A 17,623-nucleotide genomic window follows, 5' to 3' on the forward strand; every position below is an offset into this window, starting at 1 on the left:
AAGTGTGCCATTTGCTGTTTGCAGGTTAGAGAATTATTTACAAAAATAAAATAAATGATCAATTACAAAGAATTGGGGGGGGGGTGTCACATGTTACCAAAAGTCCAAAATGGTACTGAATGTTATAGGAATCTATAACTGTTTTAGGTGTATGGATTCTTTGGGAGAGAGAACAGCAAAAGTATAAAGGCTCAGAAACAAAAAGGCAGATGAAAAAGAATCCAAACTGTATTTATTTATTTATTTTAGTTTCATGTCTTTTGGGTGCATAACTCATGATTCTTGAATACTTGGCTTCTCAATCTACCTTGGGCTTATATGCCCATATTTAGTAAAAATTACAGAAGAAATTTGCCTTTGAGAAGGATTTCATACAAGATATTATGGTACCCATGGGACCAGATTTTTAAAGGTTTTTAGGGAATTAGTGGGATTTTCAAAAGCATCTAGGTGCTTTCAACCATTAAAAAAAATTGATCTGTAGTACAGTATTTGGGGACCAAGTTCTATGCACAAATGGTGACATGTAAAAAAGTGCTGAATTGAGAGGAAAAACAACTGTGGGCAAAGGCAGCCCCCATCGGTGGATTTAAAGGAAAGACTAGATGTTTTGACACCAACCCAGGTGATTGGTCGGCCTTGGCCTCACAGAATCCCAAAGAATAAACTTGTTATTTAAAATGATTTTTTAAAATTAAAACGACACTACAAGCAGGAAGTGCTCTACCAGAAATACTGTGAGATGTGATGGTGGAAATTCCCTGCAACATGATATTCTCAATGATTATTCGCTATTAAAGACAGGCACAAGGATGCAGAAGGGCATCCATCCGCTCCATGATAATGAAGCTAAAGGATGAAATGCTAAAAGGAACAAAAATAACATTTTGAAAAGTAAACCATTTAAACAGCATTTCGAGCGGATTGCAACCAGAACAGCAGCTAGGCCAGTACGGCCTACGGCGATGAGGCTCTATGCAGACATATACACTGATAAGGGATCCTTTGAAACACTGAAACCACGTATGACAATGATAGTGGTTGCAGGGGTGAGTGTCCAGCCTCCTTTAGCAGCTCAGTGCATCATTTCCGACAGGGAAGAAGCTGCTTTGTCCAGCAACTGGTATGCAAGGTGCCTTTGAGAAAAGAGCCTGGGGAAGCGGCTAGGACACTGAACCTGTGCGGTCCTGAAGACCCAAAAAGTCCCTCTGCCTCCCCCCTTAACCTGTATTTTTGCAAACGATGCAGATGGCTCACCCCCTTTGGGGTGACTTTGGCCCCCTGTGTCCCTCCCTGCGCCAGGTTTCCCCTCTGCCACTGTCTTGCCCTGCATTGCCCAGTTCTTAACGATGCTCCCTGACCCCAATTTTGCCCCTTGGCTCCTCTCCTTCCCAGTATGCATCCGATGAAGTGAGCTATAGCTCACGAACGCTTATGCTCAAATAAATTGGTTAGTCTCTAAGGTGCCACAAGTCCTCCTTTCCTTTTTGCGAATACAGACTAACACGGGTGTTACTCTGAAACCTCTCCTGCCCCTGTTTGACTGTCCCGAGCCCCCTCCCCTCCGATCTCCCCCCTTTCACCCCCTCCCCCCATGAGCAGCAGGGAGCAGATCCCCCTGCAGAGCCGGCTGCTGAGCATCCCGCCCTGGCAGGGGCACGTTCAGACCAGCTCGCTGCGGGGCTCGGGGGCTTCCCGGCCAGCGCTGGGTTCCCCGCGTGTCACAAACACCCTGCGCGGGGCCCGCACCAAGGGCTCCTGCCCGGGCCGCTGCACACGGAGAGGCGGCTCCGAGCCGGGGCTGGGGAGGAGACGCCCCTCCGTGTGCAGCAGCCCGGGCAGGAGCCCTTGGTGTTTGCACACGGGCCATGGCCGGGGCCGGGAGCGCAGCGTGGAGGCTGCTCCAGCCCTGCAGCCCGCGGGGCAGCGCGGTGGGTCCGCGGGCAGGGCTCGGGTGGGCGGCGGGGGCCGGAGACACTGTGGGGCGGACACGCTCCTGCCGGGAGGGGCCGGGCCCCGCTGCCTGGTTCGCCCCCTGCCCGGGTCCCGAGCTCCGGGCGGCCGGAGAGGGGCCGCGGGCGGCGAGTGTCCCGGGCGGAGCGGGGCAGCCCCTGCTGCGGAGCCGGTGCGACGAAACCCAGGAGCTGCAGGAGGGGCCCGGAGCCCGGCTCGGCTGCAGAGCTCGGAGCCCAGGCTGGGCCCCGGAGCGAGGGGATGGAGCAGGTGGGGGAGGGATCTGGGGATCAGAGCCGGGCTGTGGGCTGTGGGAAACGGCTGGGGATGGGGCTCTTTGGAGCTGGGAGTTTTGGGGGTGCCGGGGGTGGGGCATGTTCAGATATTGCACTTGGGGCGTGTGTGTCTGTGTGGGGGTGGGTTGGAGCTGTGGAAATTGGTGTCTGAATTTGGTAACTTGGGTATGAGCAGGGCCTGGGGATGTTTGCAGCTGGAGGCTGCACCCCTGTCACTTCAGCCAGGGGTCCTTTGTTTTCTCTAGAAAACCTGGTGCCCCTTTCACCAGCCTCTCTCAGAGCTTCCTGGCTGAGGTTGAACAAGACCTGGAATAAAAGTCCCAGTGCGTCCCAGGGACTCTGCTCGGGCATCTGCAGGGCGCGATGGGCCCTGAAATCTGGCCGTTGTGAGGCCGTTTGTAGTGGTTTGTAACCCCCTCCCCCACTTCTTCCAGGAGCCCCCACGAGAGCGTCGGGCCCCTCTGGGAAAAGAGAGAGAAGCAGCCAAAGCCGAGGAGCAGCAGCAAAGCGAGGAGCTGCTGGTAGGTGCCCAGGGCCCAGGTTCGCTTGGGATCCCGGTGCCCTGAGTGACGGTGAATGCAGGGCCTGGCCTGCCAGCCTCAGCCAGGGAACCGTCCCCACTGGAGCCCAGGGAGCCTGCAGGGTCAGACACGGGGCTGACATGATGCCCTTAGGGTGCAGGAGGCTGCTGGGCCAGGAGAGGGTCAGTCTGTGTGAGCCCAGAGCCCCTGCCCACGGGCTGTGTGCGTGTCACAGTGACCGGGGAGCCTTTCCAGGAGGATGGGGGAGGGAGAGGACAGAGATGAAATGTGGGCTGCAGAAATGGAGAGTTTGGCTCAGTGCAAGTTGATGAGGTTTGCGGGGGAGCAGGCCCTCCTGTTGGTGATGCACAGCTCACCGGTGCCTTGATCCATCCACCCTTCCTGGCCTAAATGCGCTTCCCATGAGCCACCACAAGAGATCCTGTGCTCTGGTAAATAACTTCCCCACCTGCCTGGAGGCACATTTATGGTTCTCCCCTATTACCGACCCACCCTCTCCCTGTTGCAGAAACAGACAGAAGCCGAGAGGCAGAAGATGGTCTGGGAGTGGCAGGAGCTGCGAGGGTTTCTCGAGGAGCAGGAGCAGCGGCTGCTGTCCCAGCTGGAAGAGCTAGAGAGAGCCGTTGTCCAGAGAAGGGATGAGGGCATCTGCACACTGTCCTGGGAGATTTCCCTGCACAGGGAGCGGGGAGGAGAGAAGGGGCAGCAGTTGCTGAGCCAGCCCCTGCAGGTCAGACTGTCATCGCAATGATCATACGTAGTGTTCTTATAAGAGCTCCTCAGCCTTAGACCCCAAAGCACTTTACAAAGGGGGGTCAGGGCCATTATCCCTATGGGACAAAAGGGAAAGTGAGGCAGAAGGAGGGGCAGAGCCCTGCCCAACATCACATCATGAGTTCGTGACAGGGCTGGGGATGGGTCCCAGGAGTCCTGGGTGCTGCAACCCCAAGACCTTCTCTCCTGCCCTGCAAATGTCTGTCTGCATTTGCACTTGGAGGGTGAAACCCCCTGCCCCCATGCCGTGGTCCTGAGCCTGGCCTAAGGCCCTGTTCATCCCGGGTTAATGGGGTCAGGGGCTTGTGGGTCTCTCAGTACTGAGGGGAATTTGACTCTCAAGGCAGAGAAACATTTTCTTTCTGTGAAGTGCCTGGGGAGAATCCTTCTCTAATGGCAAACCCCCAGCAGGGATTGCTGGGGCTGCTGAGAGCAGAAGTCCCTGCTTGGGGGATGGCAGCTGGTCTGGGAACATGAACCCAAGGGTCTGAAATTCTCCAAATACCCAGGACTCCAATGGCGATTCCCCTGCAGAGCAGGAGAGCTCCCCAGCCTGGGACAACCCCTCTGACTTGCCTCTTCTTTCTCTCCTTCTCCAGGGTGCTGGGAGCACTGGGAGTAGGTGAGTCCCCGGCTCTATTTCACTCCCCCTCATGCTCAGCTACATTGGGAAACTGCACTAAATACAGAGCTCCCACCTGCCCCTGCGGTGTGACACGCCGGCTTGGTGCCTGTGATCACGTCTCCCCTAGCAGCTGCCTCAGCAAGGGGCAGAACCTGTTACTCTGACAGCTAATGAGGTCCCACCAGGGCTGTCAGACACATGGGCTAGACCCAGCCTGTCTGACAGGTTTATGTGGCCACATCACCTACTCACAGTGTGCAAAAACTCAGGTTTCCATTTTTTTTTTAAGTAAGTGTCAAGCCCTCCTGGTTACAAAGAAACCCTCCCAATTGCGAACGGAGACAAGGCTGCCTTTCAGGGTCTGCTGACGCCATGGCTCAGAGAGGTGTGAACTCCTCTGCCCTCTGTTGATCTCATTGGCGTGTCAACTGACATGAGGACACTCTAATGTCAACATTCAATATTCCATGGCTGGTCACTGGTGGACCAGGGAGGGGGCGGGAGTGAAGCTTTGAGGGGTGGGAAGAGGGAGTGGAGAGGAGAGACACAACAACAGTGGGGAGAGAGAAAAATGGAGAAAGGAGGGTGGGAAAGGAAGGGAACAACAGGTAGAAATAGCAGGGGCCCTAATAGTGCGTGGGGGCGGGGGTATTCTCCCATTGAATGATACTGATCATAACAATAAATGACTTAATAGAGAACAGTAACTAATTGCTGGCGTGGGGATTGGGCTCATTTCTCACCCCTCCTCCTTTCCCCAGCAGGGAGGATGGGACATTTTGGAAGCCGGAGCTGGGGTTTGTGGAGCTGGAGAAGAGACTCAGCGATTTCTCTCTGAAAAGTGCCATGCTGCAGGAGGTGCTGCTGGGATTCAAAGGTGAATTGGAGTCTGGGGGTGGCGTCTCCTCTGGTTAGAGCGACCCTGGCCCTGGGGAAGAGTTGGGGTCTCTAGTGATGTTACTGACCCCGGGCTCCATCTCACAGCCCCAGCTCAGTGGGTCGCCCTTCCCCGTGGAGTAGCTCTGTGGGGCTGGCTCTGTCTGCAGCGGCTGCATTATCAGGCTCTCTGTGTCACCATCTCATAGTTAAAAGAAGTTACATTAATAAGCAATGGGGATTTCTCCATGAGTGTGAGGGCCTGAATCCTCATCTCTCCCGTCCTCTCCTTCCCCTAGAGATGCTGCGACTGGAGCTGGGGAGCAACACAGGTACGTGTCTGTCTCTGACCGGCTACGGGGAGATTTCAGACCAATAACTATGTTAGCGACAGGGCATCATGGCCTCCAGCCCCAGTGTGCACCTGGAAGCTGTGGAAGAATGTGAAGCCGGGTGAGCCCCATGACTGCCCAATTCACTCCTGCTGTGACATCTGATCAGGAGAGCGAATCCTGATCTCACTGGTGTGTCTCCCTTTGGGGCAAGGAACAAGCCCCTGAAAGGTGTGAAACAGGGTGAGACAAAGAAGAAATGTCCATAGGCTGAGCCGTCAGGCACCTTTGAATGGGTGACTGAAAATGGCCACAGTAGTTGGGGGGCAGAAGGTCTATAGAGGATACAGCTGGGCTTCACCTGAGACTGACCTTGAATGAGAGATGGGACAGTGGATACAGACTGGCTATGAATGGGACGAGATCCCTGGGTTGAATATGTTCTAATTTTGAATGAGGAGGGAGCTGCTGTAGTGTATATCTGTGTTTCTCACACTTTCCTGTTGGTAACCTGTTGTATTGATTTTAAAGGTTAAATGTGTTTATTTACTTTTTTTTTTACTGTTTAATATTAAAATAGTGATCAGTCTCTTTCTTTCTTTCTTTCTTTCTTTCACAGAGGCTTTGGTTTTACTTTTCTTTTGGCAAGCCCTTAAAAACATTTATTTTAGTTGAAAGTCTATTGATTGAACATGAGTTAATATTGTCACTTGCCACACCGTTTAATGCACTTTTTTGGCAAGCGTGTTAGCTTTCTTATTGTTTAGCTGAGTTTGCTTATTTGCCTAGGAGTGATTTTTTTCTGTTTTTAAATTAAATGGTTCCTTTATTTTTTAACTAATTAATTTATTATTTTAATTAGTTTAAAGTGTGTGTTTTCTTTTCTTTTAGCACTTTAGAATTTATTGTTGTGCCAGGTCTGAAGATAAAACAGGAAGCTGCACACCGCGTAGTTTGAATTTCTACATAATACGGAAGTTGACACAATTATTTTTTTACAGCGGATTTTAAGGCTTACAATATATCAACAATTTCAGGAGACTGATTGAGGACAAAAATTAGTTTAAATGTTTTAGGGTTTTTTAAAAATATATTTTCACACTGGCATATTAGCCCCTATTTTGATGGAAGGAATAGCTATTTATATGTGCAATGCGTAAATAGGTGCAATGCGCCTTTTTCACAGCCACATGACCTTGGTGGCTCGTAGTCAAGGCTACGTTTTAGTCACGGGTATTTTTAGTAAAAGTCACGGACAAGTAGGGTGACCCATGAAGCCAGGCAGGACTCTGGGGAAGTCTCCTCTCTGGGAGCAGCCTGTCTGCAGGACACACAGCTCCCCCGGCTTCCCCCTTCCTGGGTCTGACCTCGGAGCATTCAGCATCCTCTGCCCCTCCGTGCGCTTCCCACAGCGAGTCCGCTCAGGCGGGGTCCTCGGGAAGCCAGAGGGTCCTGCCCCCCAACTCCGCAGTCAGACGGGACTCTCAGCCAGCCAGTAACACAGAAGGTTTATTAGACAACAGGGACATGGTCTAACACAGAGCTTGTAGGTGCAGAGAACAGGACCCCTCAGCTGGGTCCATTTTGGGGGGCAGTCCCGATTTTTGGGTCTTTTTTTAATATGGGCTCCTATTACCCCCCACCCCTGTCCCGATTTTTCACATTTGCTGTCTGGTCACCCTAAGGACAGGCCATGGGCAGGAAACAAAAATTCATGGCCCGTGACCTGCCCATGACTTTTACTATATACCCCTGACTAAAACTTGCGGAGGGTGGCCCTGGGGGTTCCACGGGTGCTGGAGGGGTGAGGGTTGGCGGGGCTGGGGCAGGTTCCCTACCTGGCTCCAGGGAAGCGGCAACCTCCAGCTTCTAGCTCCACATGCTGCCTCTGCTCTGCCCCCAGCCCCATTTCTTCAGCTCCCATTGGCTGGGAACCGTGTCTAACGGGAGCTGTGGGGGCGGTGCCGGCGGGCAGAGGCAGCATGTGGAGCTAGGAGCTGAGGGAGAGGAGTTCCTGTCACCCTTCCGGGGAGCCCCCTCCCCAGGTAAGCACCGCCATGCACCCCAATCCCCAGCCCTGAGCCTCCCCAAACTCCTGCTGCTGGGAGGCGGAGGGGGGCCCAAGACTGCCCCAGCAGTAGCCGGTACGACTGGCCCAAGGGCTGCCCGAGCTGCTCAAGAGGCTCATGGGCCAGCTACATGGGCCTCTCCAGAAGTCACAGAGGTGAGTGACAAACATGGAGCCTTACTCATCGTCACCTGTGGTCCACCCACACACCCAGGTCTCTTTCCTCCTCTGTCTCTTCCAGCCACGGCTTGTAGCAGAAATTCTTATTATTAGACGCTCTGTGTGTGACCTTGCACTTTGTACTATTGAATTTCATCCTGTTCCTGTCACTCCAGCCTTGGAGGCCATTCACACCGGTACAATGTTCTGATCCTTCGCATCTCCGGCAAATTTCATTTCATTTACTGCACCTGCACTGAGCAGACTTTGTCCAATACCTGCCTCTGCTTAGTTCCCGTGCTCCAGGGGGAACATGCTGCCCTCAGGGAGCATGACAGGGTTGGAAAATGTCTCAGCAGGTTCAGTCCTGATGGGGACGGGTTTGTGTATGTGCTGTAATAAAGTCATAGAATGACTGATGATGTTCCCAGCATGAGTGTCTGGAACATCTTATTTGCAGGGAAGGAGCTAGGTGGAATCAAGATGTGGAATGACCTAAAGTCCCTTTTGGACTCTCACCAGTTGTCCCTCTCACCCTGACAGGCTGCAGAATAACGCCCCCTTTTAGCTCCAGATTACCCCATCCTCCAAGGAGATGGGGAAGGGAAATGGCTGCAGAAGAGCAGGCTCAGGTAGGGATCCCAAGGGAGTTGCTGGTGGGTTCCTGCTGGAGAGAGAGGGGGCAGAAAACACACAGGAGGTGGGAACTTCTGGGGAGTTCAATCTGGAGGTGGGAGCGGGCAGGAAATACACAGGGTCATAAGGCACCAACGGCCAAACAGCTGGGAAGGGCTTGGTGGAGGGTGGAGAGTGGCAGGTGGGTGGGAAGAGGAAAAGGAAGTCAGCACCTGTGCAAAGGGTGGAGAAAGGGAGGGGAACAGAGGGTGACAAACCTGCTGGAACTTGTTTTTACTTGGGGACTAGATTATAGGAACAGACCCTGGGGGTTATGGTGGAAATTCCTTCTCCGTGGAACAGGAAAGAGACGCCCTGGACTGGGCTGGGATAACTTCCCAAACTGCCATGCTGGAGCACGAACCTATGAAGTGGAGGCTGCTCTGAGATATGAAGGAGTCACTGACCAGAGGGGCTTAGGGGAGATGCCCCATCCCTTCCCCTCTGGCTGCTGGCAATGGGGAGGAGGTTGGGATTCTTACCAGGGGGCCTGGAGCTTTGTAGGGGTCCATCTCCTGCATCAGCCTTTGGCTAGCTGTGTGATGAGTGTGAAGACCCTGCCAGCCTCTGTCTGCTAGGAGGGAATTGGGACTCTTTTTCTGCCTTCACCCTGATGCCTCTTGGATGCTCTGAGCCGGGTGGGACTCTGTGCCTCCTTAGACTTCCAATTAATTGGCCCTGGGGTGTCATGAATAGTGGGGTTGTGAGTGGGGCAGCAGGTCCTGAGTGTGGGACTCTTGCTCTTTCAGGGACGGGTGACCTTCGAGGAGGTGGCTGTGTATTTCACCAGGGAAGAGTGGGCTCTGCTGGACCCCGCTCAGAGAGCCCTCTGCAGAGACGTCATGCAGGAGAACTATGAGAATGTGACCTCGCTGGGTAAGGATTCCTGTCCCCTCGGTTCTTGGAAGGGGAAATTAAGAGTTAAGGTTTATTTTACCCCCACAATGCCATCTCTACTGTGCCCTGTTTCAGCATCACCCCAACATGCCACTGACACATACAATACCACTCTACCCTCCCCTGCAGTATCGCACAGTGTCAAATATCTCAGAATTGCAAAATGTTACCACCCCTTTAACCTCACCGGGCCCTGCGGACCACTAGCATGTATGCCACCAAACTACTGACAGACCCGTAGCAAGAACACACTCTGAGCCCCTTTACTAATACAGCCTACAACACTGAGCCCTGAAAGGAGGCCTGCTCGGTCCACGTGCACCTCTCTTCCTACGACAGTCACAGCTCTGCCATGCTATTGCAACCAATCCCTCCCCCGTCCAGTTACAGCTACAGTGCACAGTGCACGCAGCTGGAGGGCACGCAGAGAAACGCTGGGATCCCAACCTATGGAACAAAACACAAACAACAGCATCTTCCCTTAGTTCTTCCTCATATCGATTATACATTCATCCATTTTATGGCCAGAAGGCAGTATTAGAGCACCTTGTCTGCCTGCTGTAATCAGCTGAATAGCTTGTGTACGACTAACTCATCCTCTAGAACAGCAGTTCTTAAACTTTAGCAACCCAAGGACCCCCATTTTGATTTAAAATTTTTCACGGACCCCCAAGCCGCCTGCTCAACCCCAGGCCCCGCCCCCACTCCACCCCTTCCCCCAAGGGCCTGCCCCACCTCTTCCCATCCCCACGCCACCCCTCCTCTTCCCCACCTCTTTCTGCCCCTTCCCCCGAGTGCACCCCATCCCCACTCCTCCCCCTCCCTCCCAACACCTCCTGCATGCCGCTGAGCAGCTGTTCCGCGGTACGCAGGAGGCCCTGGGAGGGAGAGGGAGGAGTTGATCAGTGGGAGTGGCAGCCCCAGATATGACTCGCGGACCTCCTGGAGTACTAGTCCAGTCCTGCTCTAGAAAGTTGTGACCCGAGGTGCCTAGGGTAGCCCACACTGCAAATGCCAAGGTCAGTGCAGGCTGCAAAAAGAAGAGCAGATTCTCCCAGAACTGGTGGTTAACACTGTAGTTCGATTCACCAACCAGCCACAAACTGTGCTCCTGTCAAGAAGCTGAAAAAAATAAATGACACAGCCCCCTTACTGCATTCCAGGCTCTGGCTCCCTGTCAGCAAATAGATCCGGTAAAGTGAGAAGTTACTTAAAACTCTACTCACTATACAAAATGTTCTTCTGATCCCCAAAGCACCAGTCACATTACCAGATTGCAGTGATCCCTCGCTCTCCAGTGGGGAGGGAGGCCACGCTGCCTCATCATATTGGATGGTAACCCTCGGGCTTGGGTCACACCAGTCAGCCTGAGCCGTAAGTAGTCTATATTCTGGGCCCGTCTGACAGAGGCAAACAAGCAACAATAGTCTGGTGTTCTTGTCCCCACTGGACAAGGTAGAGCACTGGGTAGCCCCTTGCAGCCCCTCAGCTGGGGCTGGCAGTATTTAACAGTCTGGAGCTCTAGTCCTTTGAGTGGGGCTGAGCAGGGAGTAGACTGTAACCTAAGCCTCCTGGCCAGGCAGCCAGCTAACACACACAATCTGGAGCTTTCACCCTTTGGGTTGGCAGAGCAGGGAGCAGGCTGCAGCTAAGCCTCCTGGCTAAGGCAGCCAGCAAACTCTCAGTTCTGAGTTCAGGTAGGGGTGAGCACCCACACAGTCTAGGGGTTCTGGAAGGGGTGAGCACCCACACAGTGTTGGGGCTTTGGAAGGAGTGGGAGCATCCTATCTTGGCGGATGGTAGATTCACACAGGCCTTCTGGCCTATGGTGGGGCATCAGCCACCCCAGGAGTGAGGTGGCAGGGGTAGGGGAACGGAGGCCTGCCCGACTCTACTGCGTCCAAGCCCAGGGCCCTGACTGAGGCGGAGTAGTCTGCCACTGGGTCAGTGGGGATCCAGCTGCAACATGCTGACCCTAGAAGCAGTCAGCCACTTAGTCGGACAGTTGTTGGCTGCCCCTGGGCTACTTCCTACCTCCCTGGGGTTTGGTATCTCTGAGATCCACAGGTCCTCTGGGTACACAGTGGATGGTAGTCCCATTACCTCCCCTTCTGGGTCCGTCTCCTCCAGGGGCAGAGTGCTACAGAGCACAGATTCAGCTCCCGGGTGCCACAGAAGCGTGGAGAAGTCCGTCTCCTTCCCTGGCTCCCACTCAACTGAGCCCTCCCTTTATACATCCTGTCCAGCCCTGGTACTTCTGGTGAGAGGGGCGGGGCGGGTTTGCCTCTGCCCACCAGGGGGAGTGTAGTGATCCCTTTCTCTCCAGTCCAGAGGGAGGCCACTCTACCTCACTACACAGATCAATACTAGTTTGGATCTTACCCAAAATACCACGCTGCCAGCCAAGCCCTATAATGGGGTTGGCACCTGCCTCTTGCAAGAGCCCCCTTGTCATCGGGTGTGAGCCTGCTGTTTTTGTTTGGAATAGGGGTGGCGCCCACTTCTCGCAAGAGCCCCTCTGCACCCAGGCCGATGGTGGTTCTTCAGTGACTCAGCCCTCCGGCTGAGTCACCCACACTGTCTCTAGGTGGACCAAACAAACAAACTCCTTCCAGGGAATAGAGTCTCTACCTTCTTTCTCATGGCCCTAGTATGAGGCCATACAACCAAGGCTTTCTTCCCAGACACACTGTCTTGTATAACAGTCCAACAGGGGCACATCACGGTACCCTCAGCTGGTGTGTCCTTTTCAGCAGCCGTCCTTGGGCTCAGTCTCTAATCAGACCAACAGGGCCCATCACAGTACCCTCGCATGGTCTGGCTAGGCTCTGGTCTCAGTCCTTACTCTATCTCCTCAGCCAGCCAGGAGCAGTTTCTTAGCTCCCCTGGTCTTTGGCAGCCCTCCCTGGGCTTGGTCCAGTGCACACTGAGCTGTCCATGGTCCTGCTGCTCTTCCAGCCAGCCAGGAACCCAGTCATAGGATCATAGAAGATTAGGGTTGGAAGAGACCTCAGGAGATCATCTAGTCCAATCCCCTGCTCAAAGCAGGACCAACCCCAACCCTCTGCTGAATAGAGGGGAATAATCACTTCCCTCAATCTGCTGACAATACTCCTACAAATGACAGGTTTCAGAGGGGTAGCTGTGTTAGACTGTATCAGCAAAAAGAACGAGGAGTACTTGTGGCACCTTAGAGACTAACAAATTTATTTTGGCATAAGCTTTCATGGGCTAAATCCCACTTCATCAGATGCATGGAGTGGAAAATACAGTAGGAAGATATAGATATACAGAGAACATGAAAAGATGGTGGTTGCCTTACCAACTCTAACAAGAGTAATTGATTTGTCTTAATTTGATTTGGCAATAATAACCCTGATCTCGTGCTACGTGAGTTGATATACGTAGCAAATTGCTGTTAGACTCAGTTCTAAGATCACAACACCACCCTATTTGAATTGAGGTAATCGATGCTGTCGTTCGCATCATTATTCCATTCCAAAGTCGCTTCAGCTTCAAGAGAGCAAACTCACTCTTCAGAGATTTTGACATAGCTGTCTGATCTGTTGAACTGATAGCTGAGAATTATGGCTGCTTTGTCAATGCTGTCTGCTAGCGTAAAGTTACGTCATGAATGTTGGATAGAGTATACCCATGGCCTGGCATGCTATGGTCAGCCATGCTGTATGAGGCATACAGGCAAAAATTCCAAGAAGGCCCCTTTTGGGATCACACAGTAGCTGCTGATGAACATCTACTGTTGGAAACTGCTCAAAAATGCCTAAATTTTTGGCAGAACTTGATAGAATCCTTAGATGTGATTAAGGTTAAGGTTTTGACATGGATATTTTTAGCAAAAGTCACAGACAGATCACAGGCAATAAACAAAAATTCATGTGAGCTGTGATCTCTCCGTGACTTTTACTAAAAATAATGATCACTGTCTGGCCGTGTGTGTTCCCAGCAGACATGGGGATAGATAAATCCCTCATTAAGCAGAGTATCCTACACATTTGAGGACCTAGGTAGGTGGCCCCAGGCTATTACTGCTTTAAAATAGTCTGGAGTTAAAATAATAGAACATTTTATTGTGACAAATTTCCTATGAACTCACCTGATCTCACTTGTTTTCTTTTCTCTGAGCAGAGTTTCCTGTTTTCAAAGTTGATGTGATCTCCCAGCTGGAACAAGGAGAAAAGCCAGGGGTGCCAGAAGTCCAGGGCTCAGATGAAAGAGAGATCTGGAGGGATGTCTGCCCAGGTGAGGAATCATTAAGTCAGCTCAAAAGATGAGGGTGCCTGAAGGAAACAGCTGGGATTCCCTCCAAAGACGCTTGTTAGCTCTCTGAGTTCAGGATTGTTCCCAACAGGAATCATATCCTCATGCCTGATATTGCTCATGGCTTCCTTCCCATAACAACAGACCCCTGGTCGTAGTTTCCGACTTGACCTCCCACCCCAGATGAGGTGTAGAAACAGATTTTATGCACGCTTCTCTCCTGGGCAGGGAAGAATTTGGTGGGATTCTGATCCTGAATTTTTTCTGACTCTGTAGCATTTATTTTGGTTTGCTCTCCCCTTTTCCATCCCTGTTTCTGAGGTTTCTCCCTCTATCCCAGCAGGTGCTGGGATGTTGAATGAGAACGAGGAGCAGAATCCTCAGCAGCAAGATGCTGAGCAAGGGGAACCACATGCAGGATTATCACAAAGATCCAAAGGGAATGTGTCCAGGCGTCATGTGGAGGGAAAAGCCTGTGAGAGCGAGCCCAGGCCAGAGAGCGAGCAGGGAAACAAGACAGGGGAGAAAATGAGTAAATCCATTAATTATCAGGAAACTCGGAAGGAAACCACAGCCCAGAAGAGAATCCTCGCAGGAGAGCGAAACAACACATGCACTGAGTGTGGGAAAAATTTCAGTAGCCGCTCACACTTTATAGAACATCAGAGAATCCACACAGGGGAGAGACCCTACACGTGTTGTGAGTGCGGGAAAAGCTTCACTCGGAGCTCAACCCTTGTTCGGCATGAGAGGGTCCACACAGGAGAGAGACCCTATGAATGTTGTGACTGTGGGAAAACCTTCAGTCAGAGCTCATCCCTTATTGCACATCAGAGGACGCATACGGGAGAGAGACCCTACGAATGCCATGAGTGCAGGAAAAGCTTTGCTCGGATCTCAACCCTTGTTACGCATCAGAGCACTCACACAGGAGAGAGACCCTATGAATGCTGTGAGTGTGGGAAAACCTTCAGTCAGAGCTCATCCCTTATTGCGCATCAGAGGATCCACACAGGAGAGAGGCCCTACGAGTGCCGTGAGTGCGGGAGAAGCTTCAGTAGCCGCTCAGGGCTTTTCGACCACAAGAGAATCCACATGGGGGAGAGACCCTATGAATGCTGGGAGTGCAGGAAAACCTTCACTCGGCGCTCACATCTTATCACACATCAGAGAATCCACACAGGAGAGCGCCCCTATGAATGCTCTGAGTGCGGGAAAAACTTCTCTCAGGTCTCAGCCCTTATTAGACATCAAAGAATCCACACAGGAGAGAGACCCTATGGATGCTGTGAGTGTGGGAAAAACTTCTCTCAGAGCTCAGCCCTTACTGCACATCAGAGAATCCACACAGGAGAGATCCCCTAGAGATGCTCCTTGTGGGAAAAGCTTCCGTCAGAGCTCAGCCTTTATTTATCATCAGAGAATACACAAGGGAGATAAACACCATAAAAACCTTATCTAGAGCTGATCAAACAAAATTCCTTAATACTTTTTCTAATTCCCACATAGTGGCCTTTCAGGCTGTTTGAATCATTTACATTGCCATGGTCTCTCCAATCTACCTAGTGAGCTGCCTGCTTGGGCCTCTTTTTGCCTCTTGAGCTCCCTTCATTTCCTACAAATCCATGACTTTATGTGGAAGTTATGTCCAAGCACAAGATGGTTTGGGGAGGAAATTATTAAAGCGATTCCTCTAATAACACAATGATGGCTTCCTAGCGATACTCTCAACTGCTCACTTAATGCTGCAGCAAAGGATCTGCCATTTAAACAGAATGCCAGATGAATTCATCTTTATTGCTTTCAGTTAGACTCTGCATTGAACTTTCTTGGAAAAATGTGACCCGCTTTCTCCTATGAAATTGAGTATATAAAAATATGGACTGTTCTTTTAGTGGAAAACTTTGATATCAGCTACATAAGCAAGAGAAGTGCCAAAAAAGAGGATAGCTATTTAGCAATTTTGTTATATATTCTCTTGGACTCAGAGGAGGAGGTGTCCCTAGCCAGCAAGCCACAATCTTTAGCCAGGGTCTTGAAATGTTACCCTGGTCCTGAATAAGTAACGTACAATGTAGTATGTTAGCATTTTATTGTAACTTTGTCAGAATAAAAAGTTTTAAAAAATGAATAGAAGAGATATTGAGTCATGTATCTTCCAGTATACAACATGGGTCAGAACCATTGTGGATCTGATTGGAGATCAGCCGATACAGTTGTGATGTTGCCCACTCGTGCCCAGCTGAGGTTGTCAGTCTGGTTTGAAGGGTTTTAAGGGACATGAAAAGCTGTCAGCAACTGTGTTGTTCATCGAGTAAATGTAGAGTAAATGAGGTTTTTAAGGCCCGTCTTGACAAAACCCTGATTTGGGATGATTTAGTTGGGGTTGGTCCTGCTTTGAGAAGGGGGTTAGACTGGATGACTTCCTGAGGTCTCTTCCAATACTAATTTTCCATGATTCTATGTGTTAATGGGCCATGCTTTAAACCAATCAAACCTTGGAAGGGGACATTGAAAATGTATAAGAATTTTTTCTATGTCTGAAGGACAGAGTTCTAGGCTTTACTTTGGAATTCATTAACCATTAGCCATGCACCCTTTCACGTACAAACATGGCCCACTGCTGAGATCTCCCAGGGATTTTAAATTTAACACCCAAGGACTTGATGACCTCTTTTTATTTCCAAAATTTCAGCTCAGCACCCTTGTCTCCCATGTCGTCTGGTGACCTCAAATGCTGGCCACAATGCAAGCCTATGTGGTCTCTTGCAGTGTATGTGCTTGCTGCAAGGCACAGCCCAATAACTCCATTGGACTCCTGCAACCACTTAAGACTCCACTGGGCCCCTGGACAGCCATCACCTTCAATTTTGTGGTAGAATTATCCAATGGGTTCATGGCCATTCTGACAGTAGTGAACCACCGCATAAAGATGGGATAGTTCATCCCATGCACTGGCTTACCGTACTCCTAGGAAATTGCCTTGCTCTGGGTGGAATAAGTTGTCCACCTACATGACCTCCCAGAACAAATCATCTCCAACCAAGGTGTGCAATTTATCCCACTTTTGGTGAGAAGCGGTCTGGATTTTGGATATCTAATTCTGCCTCTCCTCTGCCTACCACGCTTAGATGAATAGTCAGGTAGAGAGAACCAACAAGATCCTGGAGCAGTATGTTAGATGCTACATAAACTTCCACCAGCACAACTAGTCCTTGCTGCAACCTCAGGGAGAGCTTGTGGTCAGTAATGTAGAACACGTTCTACGTGGCAAAGCCCTTTTATTTCAAACAATGAGTTCCACCCTTGGTTCTACCTGGAATTACCTGCAACTTCCCAAAATGCAGCAGCCCTGGACTGGATACAACACAAACATCAAACCTAAGATGACATAAAAGTTCACCTGGAGGACACCAAGAAGATCTACAAACAATATGCAGCCCACTGAAGAGAAGAGGGCTCTGCCATTATGGTAGGCCAGAAGGAATGTCTCCCCATGAAAAACCTACACAGGAACAGGCCAACTCATAAAGTGGACTACCAGTTCTTTGGGCCCTACCAAGTAAGCTGGCAAATTCACCCAGTCTCCTTTGAATTCAACTTACCCCATTTCCTCTGCATAATCCTAGTTTTCCATTAAAAACTCCTGAAACCCCACATTAAGGACCCATTACTTCATCATTCGCAATCCCCCTCCCCACCGCATGTGTTCAAGACCATGATGCATACATTGTTCATGAGCCACTTGATACCAGAATCAGAATTGGAGAGAGATACAGGAAAGTGTGATGGCTGCATTTGAGTTGAGTCCTGCAGCTGGACTGGCTGGCATAAGGTATGCAGCCCTATTGGTTGACCTCTAGGCCCAACTGTGGGTTCCCACCTGCAGTTTTATACTTTGAGCTAAAGTGCTTTAGTGGGGCCATCAGAGAGGGAGACTTACTGCACAGACCAATTTGGCAGGGGTAAAGAGCAGGAATGCAAGACTACACATATTGATGACTTGGGGCTGCTAGAATTTAGTGGGGGAAAACTTCACTTGTGTGTAGGGCCACAAAAAGGCCTCAGGGTGCTGGAGGGAAAAGGGAGGACAACATGTGGGCTAGGGCTCTGGCAAGAAAGATGCAGGCTTCCTGTGGGTTTTCCTG

The 17,623-nt window shown here is 51.1% G+C and overlaps 1 protein-coding gene across 1 annotated transcript; it reads left to right on the forward strand.

Annotated features, from left to right (window-relative positions):
* Window positions 1-1,800: 1,800 nt before the first annotated feature.
* On the forward strand, window positions 1,801-15,586 carry LOC141978958 (uncharacterized). The gene is made up of 10 exons (XM_074941367.1): window positions 1,801-1,931; window positions 2,684-2,770; window positions 3,300-3,521; window positions 4,165-4,187; window positions 4,952-5,067; window positions 5,366-5,398; window positions 8,169-8,257; window positions 9,050-9,176; window positions 13,344-13,457; window positions 13,816-15,586. Exons 1-10 carry the CDS (start codon window positions 1,869-1,871, stop codon window positions 14,838-14,840), a joined length of 1,899 nt encoding a protein of 632 aa, XP_074797468.1. The 5' UTR covers window positions 1,801-1,868; the 3' UTR covers window positions 14,841-15,586.
* Window positions 15,587-17,623: the final 2,037 nt, after the last annotated feature.

This window comes from Natator depressus, chromosome 28 (assembly GCF_965152275.1).
Source record: "Natator depressus isolate rNatDep1 chromosome 28, rNatDep2.hap1, whole genome shotgun sequence".
NCBI lineage: Eukaryota > Metazoa > Chordata > Testudines > Cheloniidae > Natator > Natator depressus.

Coding starts and splice junctions, on each gene's coding strand:
- LOC141978958 (XM_074941367.1), top strand. CDS start 1,869: ATGGCCGGGGCCGGGAGCGCAGCGTGGAGGCTGCTCCAGCCCTGCAGC. Junction 3,522..4,164: donor TGCTGAGCCAGCCCCTGCAG/GTCAGACTGTCA, acceptor CTCCTTCTCCAG/GGTGCTGGGAGCACTGGGAG. Junction 9,177..13,343: donor TGAGAATGTGACCTCGCTGG/GTAAGGATTCCT, acceptor TTCTCTGAGCAG/AGTTTCCTGTTTTCAAAGTT.